This window comes from Manihot esculenta, chromosome 2 (assembly GCF_001659605.2).
Source record: "Manihot esculenta cultivar AM560-2 chromosome 2, M.esculenta_v8, whole genome shotgun sequence".
Classification (NCBI taxonomy): domain Eukaryota; kingdom Viridiplantae; phylum Streptophyta; class Magnoliopsida; order Malpighiales; family Euphorbiaceae; genus Manihot; species Manihot esculenta.
This window is the reverse complement of record NC_035162.2, coordinates 9732049-9741449: the sequence shown is the minus strand read 5'-3', so window position 1 is coordinate 9741449 and position 9401 is coordinate 9732049. Positions and strand designations below refer to the sequence as shown.

Sequence of the window (9401 nt, the reverse complement as noted above, 5' to 3'; positions counted from 1 at the left end):
GCAAGGCACTTGGATATAATGAGATCTCCAGAAAATACCAAAACAACTTGAAACTTGGAGGGGAGAGTCATCACTTGGAAACTTCTCTTTTGCTTCTCATGGCTCCAACTCTCACCTCCAATTCATTTCTCCTTAACTCCACGCCACGCTCAAGACACACTCTCATAATCCCAAGGCTCGGGGTCTTTGCCAAAAGAGCCGGACCCTTCTCCCCATTCCAGCTCGGCAAACCTAAAGATGACAGTGCATCAGAGACTAATGGTTCAGACAATTCCAGTCCTTTTAGTTTCAACTTTGGCAAGGTACCTGATGTGAAGTCCTTGATACCTGTTGTGAGTGAGCCTGCTTCTGGTTTCTCGTTTCCAAGAAGGAAGGATCCTGGCACTGTGTTTGTGGCTGGTGCTACTGGCCAGGTGGGCATTCGAATTGCACAAACTTTACTGCGCGAAGGTTTTAGTGTTAGAGCTGGAGTTCCTGAGCTAGAAGCTGCGCAGGAGTTGGCTCGTTTTGCAGCGGACTACAAGGTTAGCTAACTTTATCAACTAGTGACTTTCTGGTTATATTATTCGATCTGAATTTGATCTATTGGGGGAAAAAAGAAGGGCATTTCTATTCTGTATAATTGTAGAGACTTGCAGGTTTTGCTGGCTATAAGTTAGAGACATATTAATCTCTAGCACGTAAATTTAGTTGTTATTTTGCATTTTCAGTGCCTCTTGCTCTATTGCCGCGAGTAATTCTATCTAACAATTTAATTAACAGAAGGGTAATATAATATGCCAAGAAAAAAGCACCAAATTCACTGTTCATTGATAATTGATAGTTGTAGTCTCAGACAATGGGCTAAAATCTACCTCTGGATGAACTTTGTTCTAAGTTTCCATGGCAATGAGCTTACAGTCTTTAGTGGTAGAGAGCTAATATGTGTTGTTTTATATTTACATGTTCATGATGCTACGCTCACATCGCATTATGTTTATAAATCATTGATGCTACATTCATATCACAGATCATATCAAAGGAACAATCAAGACGTCTCAATGCTGTTCAATCCACTTTTGAGGATGCAGAATCAATTGCCAAAGCAATCGGTAATGCAAGCAAAGTTGTGGTCACAATTGGTCGTGCAGAGAATGGTCTTACCTCTGAGGTCTCTACATCAGATGCATTGCAAGTAATCCAGGCTGCTCAGCTAACAGGTGTTGGCCATGTTGCAATAATCTACGATTCAAACACCGCAAACTCTTCGACTTATAATGTCCTAGACGGCTTCACATCATTCTTTAACAACTTGTTCTCACAATCCCAGCAACTGACCATACCTGAGTTCCTGCAGAAAGTAATCGAGACAGACATTAGTTACACTTTCATTAAGACGAGCTTGACTGAAGATTTTTCGCCAGAGAGTTCTTATAATGTTGTTGTCTCAGCTGAAGGAATCACTGGTTCAAACGACTACAAAGTAATGTAATGTATGCAATTATTTCTGTTTCATTAATTAAATTCCTTTTTCTTTCTTGGTGTTCCATTTTTGTTTGTGTTCCTTAACCTTCTTTAAGCTTTGAATCATGTTTATTAGGTGGCAAAGTCTCGGATAGCAACCATAGTGGCTGATGTTTTCTCAAATACAGCAGTGACAGAAAATAAGGTGCATTTAGCTTTGATTGTGTTGATTTTACAGGCTAACATGTTATCACTGGTTTCTAAAATGACTTCTGAAAAATTGTGGTTTGCTTATGCTTGTATTCAAAATTTAGGTGGTGGAAATTTTTACTGATCCATCAGCACCTTCAAGGACTGTGGATGAGCTTTTCAGGTAAAATTATGGTTTTGACATCAAACTGGAACTTCTTGCATTGCTTGAAATAAGCGCTTGCTAATCTTAATAAAATTTCATTTAGTGCCATTCCTGAAGATGGAAGAAGAAAAGCTTATGCAGAAACTCTTGCAAAGGCAAAAGCTGAGGAAGAAGCAAGTGTAGCTGCTGAGAAAGCTCGTAAAGCAGCAGATGCAACAAAGAAGCTTGAAGAAGAAGTGAAAAAGTTTTCGGAGCAAGAAGCTAAGGCAAATGTTCTGGCTGAAGAAGCCCAGGAAAAGGCAGATGCTGCAGGGACTTCAATAGAAAATCTCTTGAGTAGAGCAAAGGACATCAGAACAGGGTTTTCTTGGGAGAAACTAAGTACACAGATTGCAACTGCAGTTCAAACAACAAACGGAGAAAAACCAAAAGTGCAGATTGCTACAGTCAGAGGACAAGCCAAGGCTCGTTCTCTCCCTGTCCAAAAAGCTGCTGTTAAACGACCAACCCCAAAATTTCCTGCCTTGAAACCAAGGAAGGAGACAAAGCCAAAGGCCGAAGAGACAGAGTCAAAGGCAGAAGTAAAAAAACTATTCGGAGGCCTGTTTCAGCAAGAAACTATATATGTCGATGACGAATGAGACAATGTTTTGTAACCGTATCTTATCTTTTAAGCCCTTCAGATTCATAAGTCTAAACAGGAAATGTGTACTGTGTTTAAGTTTTTCCAATCATTCTTCCCTATGACAAATAAATTTTCTTGGATTTCGATGGGTTTAAGCACATATGCTCTCCCCATTAGCACTAATCTATGATGTAATGAACTTGCAGGCTACTGCAATGACTCGTGCAGTAATATTCTTGTTGCAACATCTACCATGTAAACCACAGTAATATATGATATTTAAAGTTTAAACTCTTCATTAGATGAGGCTAACTCTTGCGAAAATGGGTTTGACACTCATTAAAATAGATATTAATTAATATTTAAATCTGTATATTTATTATATGCATTTTAATTAATTATTTATTTTGTATACATTAACTAATTGAACCGTATGAGATCTAGATCGTAATTCTTTTTAGAAGGGGGCATCATGGGTTGTGATGGTTGAATAGCGTGTGTTGCTATATAAAGAAAGCGGCGAAAGGCAGAAATATTATTGGGGGCCAACTTGAAAGAGACCACAGCGGTGACAATAAGGATAACAACGACACCAATGAAAAAACGATTAACTAACGACAAAAACCATCACCAATTAACCAGAAAAAAAAAAAAGTTGGCAAGAAAATTCTGCTGAAATTTCTGCATTGGCCTTCTCACGCGTTAATGACCAACGACAGGTTTCATGTTTGGAAAGGTCGAAAATGATGAATATAGAAGATAACATAAAGGAATTTTATTTTTTTGTATAAAATTTCAAAAGAATTTTTGTAAGTAAAGAAATCTTATTTAGAAAGATCTGAAAGGCGAGGGAAAAATTAGTAGTTATATCTTTCGCTGAAATTCATTTTTTCATAATTTAATTAATAGAAGGGGTCTATTTATTATTTAATAATAATAATAACAGTTCCACTGCAATGATGAATATTTACATAGGCAACCTAACAGGGGTACATATATGAGGGATTTATGAAATTAACACTTTTCAATAATGCTACCATTATCAAACATTATTTGTAATATTTTTCCCAAAACCATAACGTATAATTAATTATCTAATATCGATTTTCAGAAATTGTTTCATTACTATGCAGATGAACTGAAATTACTTGGTCGCTGATTTGATGACAAAAAGCCACGCTAGTAACATTGTTAATTTCACAGCCATTACATATCTTTTGGTGATTCCAAATAAGAGACAGTGTGTCCAAGTCAAGGAATGTAATTGTTTCCAATAAATGATAATACCAAGTAATCAAAGAAATTAGGTGAGATAAAGAATAACTACACAAATTAAAGAGTATTTTGTTACAATTTAGATAATTTAACTGATTTTTCTATTACTATATAAAAACTTTAAACACCATATAAAAGTAGATGAAAAGAGTTTATTATATATATATATAAGTCGAAGCTTATCATGCATTCCATATTGAGAGTGGAACAGCTTTGAGTTTGAAGCAAAGATTTGCATTTGACTTGAGAAAACAGAAATTAACACAGATATTACTATAGTAGTTAGATTTAACTTCCATGAGATGCAATAGTATATATAAATCAATTCTGCTTTAATAAAAAATTTTGAATTCGAGTTATGAATATAAAACACTTTAAACTTTGCCCATATTAACGATTTCAAAATTAGATAAGTCAAAACATTTTCGATACGAAAAATAATAAATTAAGATCTCCGATTTTACTTGTTTAGAAAGAAGAAAGACAAAACAAGCACAGCTACACCAGAAGAAATATAAGAGCTTTAGGAGTTCACAACAATCTAGGGTTAACGTGCTTTCAGTAGCATCCATATACATATATATATATATATATGAACACTAATTTCAAACTAAAAAATCTGGGTTATACATACACTTTCTCACACACATTGCCTAGCCAGTTCTAAAGTTCTGTGTACAGCACGGCCTTCTTCCATAAATAGCATATTGTTCCACATAAACCTAAAATTAACAACAACCTTGCCCAAAACAATGTTGTCTCTCCACCATTAAGACATAAGTTAACAAGTAATTAAAACCATAAAAATGAATAAAAATCCAAATTTTGAAACAAGAAAGATTCATAATAAAGATCAAACCCCTAAAATTAATTAAGGAAGGTTCTTCTGAATTTGCATATTCTATAACATATTTCTGAATGAAATATAGGTACATAATGCATTCAAAATAATTAGCAACAATGAAAAGTGCAGAAATGATCGATGTAATTATACAATATGCAAATTCAAAAGAACCTTTTTGTACTCGTTGCCGGCAATGAGTCTTGAGGCTCAGGACCCAGTCTAAGTTCAAGGTCTACCTCTGAACTTAACAAGCCCTGGCTTGTCGAAAAACCCTTTTCGGTGCTGCTACGAACTTGACCACTGTTAGGTTGTTGTTGATGATGATCTTTAGTAGATGGTTTGTCAACAAACAAGGAAAGTAATTGCTGGATTTCTCCATTCCTTTTGGAAGCATCATCACTTTCTTTATCAAGAAAAGGCGACTTGATTGAGCTTGCATCTTGGCCAGACTTTGGTTGCATTAATGGGTGTATCATGCTTGTGGGAATTGGGGAACTAAACGAAGAAGAAAGAATCTTTGGGATGTCCGGAGATTGTTGAAGGTCATTTGATGAGGGGTGTTTGAGCTTGGCTTTGTCTTTACGATGAATATTCATATGCCCTCCTAGGGCTTGTGCATTAGAGAAGCCTCTCTTGCAAAAGTTACACTCGTAGGATCTAACTTGGCTAGATCCTTGCTCTTCTGTGTTCATATTGTCTGGATTTTCTTGGTTGGATTGCTCAGTCTCCATTACCAAGTGATCTCAGAGAGAGAGAGAGAGAGAGAGAGAGAGGTCAACTACTGGCTGTTTTGTAGTGAATCTGTTGTTTGTTGACGGGGATTATGAGGCTATCAAAAAGATTTTGGATATTACGGCAAAAAGACAAAGATGGCCATAGAAAAAATTGTTAGGATTCTCTGGCATGGAGTTGCTTATTTTTACTCTGGAATCTTGATTTTTCTGAAATTTTTATGGATTTTACTTTTCTAGAAGATGTAATGCATGGCAGTGGATTCCAATAATTGAGCTCTTTTTGAATTTGGTAGAATATGGTGAAACCGTGTCTTGGACACTTGAAAGGCATTCAAATTTGAGAATTTTATCAATGTCTCATTATTTAATTTCCAATAAATGGGTAGCATGAAATATATATATACATATACATATATAGTCAATAAAAAGAAAAACAAATGCTAGCTAAACCTTTTCTTAATAAAGCTAAACCATTTGAATAAAACCATTATTTGAGGTGGACTGATATACGAGTCATCTGGTGATAGAAAATGATATTGCCTCGCTAATCACTATCACTGCCTAGTTGATGCATTTGGGATTGATTCCTTATAACACGCAGCGGGCTTAGAGATTAGAATCTGCATTTCAACAAGTAAAATATCAAAAAAAAAAAAAAATTGAACAATATTAACAATTAAAGACAGCAATAGTATCTTAAGAAGACAAAGAAAAACATTGATTTTGCTATATTTTCCTCCTCCTTTTTCTTTTAAGGTTCAGGGAGGAAAATTGTTGAGGAGAAAAAATAAATAAATATAATACCACAAAATTATGTCTAACTTTTATATTGTTTTCTTTGCTCACCAAATTCATATTAGGAAATCACCACATGAGAATATTTAGACGATATTTTGATTTAACGAGAAAATCAATGGATTGATATTAGTTTAATAAGAATTTAATGCAAAATAGGAATTAATGAATCGAATACGGCGTTTGCAAAGGTTAAAGTTTACCGATAAAAAATAAGAATGATGGATTAAGAAAAAGTCAAGAATAATGTCCTGACTTTGAATTAGACCAATGATGTATATACTCTAATTCATATTCCATCGAATTGAGTCGAAATATTTTTTTATAAAAGTATCAAGTGACTCATTAATAATGTGCAATTGGTTAATAAATGTGATGCTGACTGGTTCATATTTTATCTATTACACATGTTATATCATGTTAAACTATGAATATGTGTCTTGATGAAAGGTTGAATTATATTACCACCGAAGAAATTGAAAATAAGAAAAGAAATCTCCATTTCTACAATTTAACTTTAATTTTTGGAATTCATTAAATACATACTAGTAATTTTAGTCGAAGTGCGTATACTAATATATTTTTATATAGAGTAATAATTCACTCATTAATTATAATTTGATGGATTATGAATTATATGATATTGTTGTATAGAGATAAAATAAAAAAAAATATGATAAGCTGTGTCTTAGTAACGAATAATTATTTCAGTTATAGAATTATATAAAATTTATTATAATTAATAATTATTATTATATATATAACAGTTATATTATAAAATTATTTTTAATTAACACTGTTATGGACAGCATAGCCTTTGAAGGCTTCATCAGCGGATGCAAATTCGGCCGCCTAATACCAATTGCAAAAGGGAGTAATTTTGGGCGTGTGCCAGCTAAATTCCACCAGCCCTTCCTTGGAGATTGCCAAGTGGAAGCTCTCAAAGACAATAACCCCTCTATGGAATACATCGGTGAAACCATATATACCGTACCATTTTATTTAAAAATTAGTGAGTTTATTTAAAATTAAATAAAAAATAAGATATAATTAAAATTGAAATGAATAAATTTCATTGGAAACGCCATTAGAAACGACAGGTTTCTCTTCGGCTGTTGGGGGGAATTGAAGTAAAAATTGTTTGATTTCATTCTCAGAAAACTTATTACATTTTTTGTTTAATTTAGTTTATCACGTCTTTATTCATTCACACAAATGAAGGACACACTTCAAATTTGGTATTCTTCCGCTCAGAGTGTCTTAAATATTTTTTTTAAATGGAAGTAAAGATTGAAAAAATAAAATTTAAAATCTATCAAATTTATTTAAATTTATTTGCTATCGAAATAAATTTGTGAATGAAATAAATTTATGAATGCAGAATATCTTGAATGTTAAAATTAAACAATATAAATATAAATATAAATTAAACTAAACAAACCGTTATAAACTTACTCTTATTATGAAAATCCACTAAAAATGCCACTCCATCCCTAAATCCACATAGATATTAATTTGTTTTATCTTTATTTTAAATATTTTTTTTTATGTATTTTGCTATTATTTTTATTTTAACAATTTTTTGAAAAAACCCAATTAGTAACTAATTAAAAAAATAAAACCTAAAAATAAATAGGATTTTGCAGGGAATTACAGGGATTCTATTTATATGAAAAAACAAGGTTCTAAATAAGGGAAAACCCAAGTCTAAGTTCAAGATCTAAGCCTTGGGTTGCATCTTCACACAGTCTCTTGAATTCTGCTTGAAGATGATTTTTCTTCATGGAAGTTGATTTGGGACTTAATAGTTCATCACTTCTCTGTCTCTTACAACTAACATTCTCCCTCTTCAGCTCAGCTGGATTCATTGAAATATCAGGTTTATGGCATTTCTTATCTCGGGTCATCACCGGGAATGAAACTCCTGCTGGGGAGACAAAAACCCTAGAATTAGGATTGTGAAGTAGGGTTATTTCATGAAGATTTTGATGTTGATGATGCAGAAAGTCGTTTTGGAAATCAGGAGATTGCTTTAGCCTTGCTCTATCCCTCCTATGAACATTCATATGACCTCCCAATGCTTGAGATGACCTGAATTCTCTTCCACAGAAATTGCAGAAATAAGATCTTGGAGGCCACACAGAAGCTTCTTCTTCCTCCCAACATCTTGCTGCCTCCATTTTCGATAATAGCAACGATCAGACCAAGATATGGGAATTCTGGTCTACTACTGTATATGCAAGAAGGAATTTACAATTGAGAATATGGCTTGGTTTCAACTTACAGTTATCAGATATATATATGCTGAGCTTCTATTCATATATGAGACCTCTAGGAAATTAAATTTCTTATTGGGTTTTTTTTATATAAATTTTTGAAGAAATATTAAATTAAATTAATTAATATAGTATATGACTAAATAGTTTCTACCAATCACAGGATGTGGTCGGTCAACATTTCAACATTCTTTCCTTTAGAAAATTCTATTGTGGGGCCAATTTTAGGCAATTTTTGACTTATAAATGGCCATATTTAGATGACTATCTGATCTAAGCTAGCCAAGTATATATGGAAATTTGTGATTTGCTAATTATCTAACTACCTCACATCAGAAAAAATAATAAGCATAATCTATATTTTGTAAATAATTTAATTATTAGTATAAATTTTCCAGATGGAGATATAGATAGAGGAACAATTTTCATATACTGCACACAATTTTCAGACACGAATTAGTTAGTTTGCAGTAGAATTAGGCTTGATTAATGTAAGTTTTAAAAGGAAAATAAATTTAAAAAAAAAGTTATTTGAAAAAATAATAAAAAAGGTGAAAGACTTATAAAGAGAGTAAACCCAAGGAATTCTGACTTAGAAGTATTCTGTTGTCTAGGTAGGGAGTCTTCTTTGGAATTCGTCGGTCTTCCTTCTAGGGATGATATTAACTTCCCCTCATCTTCACAACAAACTGTTCAATCAAGCCATTTCATTTTCCATTATGATTATGTTCAATTTGTCTAAATAATTTTTTAATTTTAAATTTAATTTTTTTTAACTGAAAATTGAAAATTATAAGAGTAGAATTGAAATTTTTTAAATTTATTCAGATGTACTTACCGTCAGATTAAGTGTAAGTGTTTAAATTTGATTTTATAATTCAATTGGATTAATATATCAAATTAACTAATATATTTTAATTAAAAAAAATTGCTAAAATTTAACACTCTTGCTATATCACAGGCATTAAGTCTGTGCAATATATTGCAATCTATACGGATCATGAATATTTGTTACATTAAAATTTATTCATATAATCTATTTTATAATAAAAAA

At 32.6% G+C, this 9401-nt stretch overlaps 3 protein-coding genes across 3 annotated transcripts; 1 reads left to right on the top strand and 2 right to left on the bottom strand.

Annotated features, from left to right (window-relative positions):
• On the top strand, window positions 1-2567 carry LOC110609967 (protein PLASTID TRANSCRIPTIONALLY ACTIVE 16, chloroplastic). The gene is made up of 5 exons (XM_021749821.2): window positions 1-524; window positions 1010-1462; window positions 1580-1648; window positions 1758-1816; window positions 1902-2567. The coding sequence occupies exons 1-5, from the start codon at window positions 99-101 to the stop codon at window positions 2437-2439; spliced, it is 1545 nt and encodes a 514-aa protein (XP_021605513.1). The 5' UTR covers window positions 1-98; the 3' UTR covers window positions 2440-2567.
• Window positions 2568-4093: 1526 nt separating this feature from the next.
• Window positions 4094-7042, bottom strand: LOC110608798 (transcriptional regulator TAC1). The gene is made up of 2 exons (XM_021748092.2): window positions 6931-7042; window positions 4094-5284 (listed from the first exon to the last, which is right to left on the bottom strand). The coding sequence occupies exons 1-2, from the start codon at window positions 7040-7042 to the stop codon at window positions 4704-4706; spliced, it is 693 nt and encodes a 230-aa protein (XP_021603784.1). The 3' UTR covers window positions 4094-4703.
• Window positions 7043-7672: 630 nt separating this feature from the next.
• LOC110604425 (transcriptional regulator SUPERMAN) lies at window positions 7673-8323 on the bottom strand. Its single transcript, XM_021742586.2, has one exon. The coding sequence runs from the start codon at window positions 8249-8251 to the stop codon at window positions 7757-7759; it is 495 nt and encodes a 164-aa protein (XP_021598278.1). The 5' UTR covers window positions 8252-8323; the 3' UTR covers window positions 7673-7756.
• Window positions 8324-9401: the final 1078 nt, after the last annotated feature.

Coding starts and splice junctions, on each gene's coding strand:
- LOC110609967 (XM_021749821.2), top strand. CDS start 99: ATGGCTCCAACTCTCACCTCCAATTCATTTCTCCTTAACTCCACGCCA. Junction 1,649..1,757: donor CAGCAGTGACAGAAAATAAG/GTGCATTTAGCT, acceptor TTCAAAATTTAG/GTGGTGGAAATTTTTACTGA. Junction 1,817..1,901: donor ACTGTGGATGAGCTTTTCAG/GTAAAATTATGG, acceptor AATTTCATTTAG/TGCCATTCCTGAAGATGGAA.
- LOC110604425 (XM_021742586.2), bottom strand. CDS start 8,251: ATGGAGGCAGCAAGATGTTGGGAGGAAGAAGAAGCTTCTGTGTGGCCT.
- LOC110608798 (XM_021748092.2), bottom strand. CDS start 7,042: ATGTATTCCATAGAGGGGTTATTGTCTTTGAGAGCTTCCACTTGGCAA. Junction 5,285..6,930: donor ATTACTCCCTTTTGCAATTG/GTATTAGGCGGC, acceptor TCTCTCTCTGAG/ATCACTTGGTAATGGAGACT.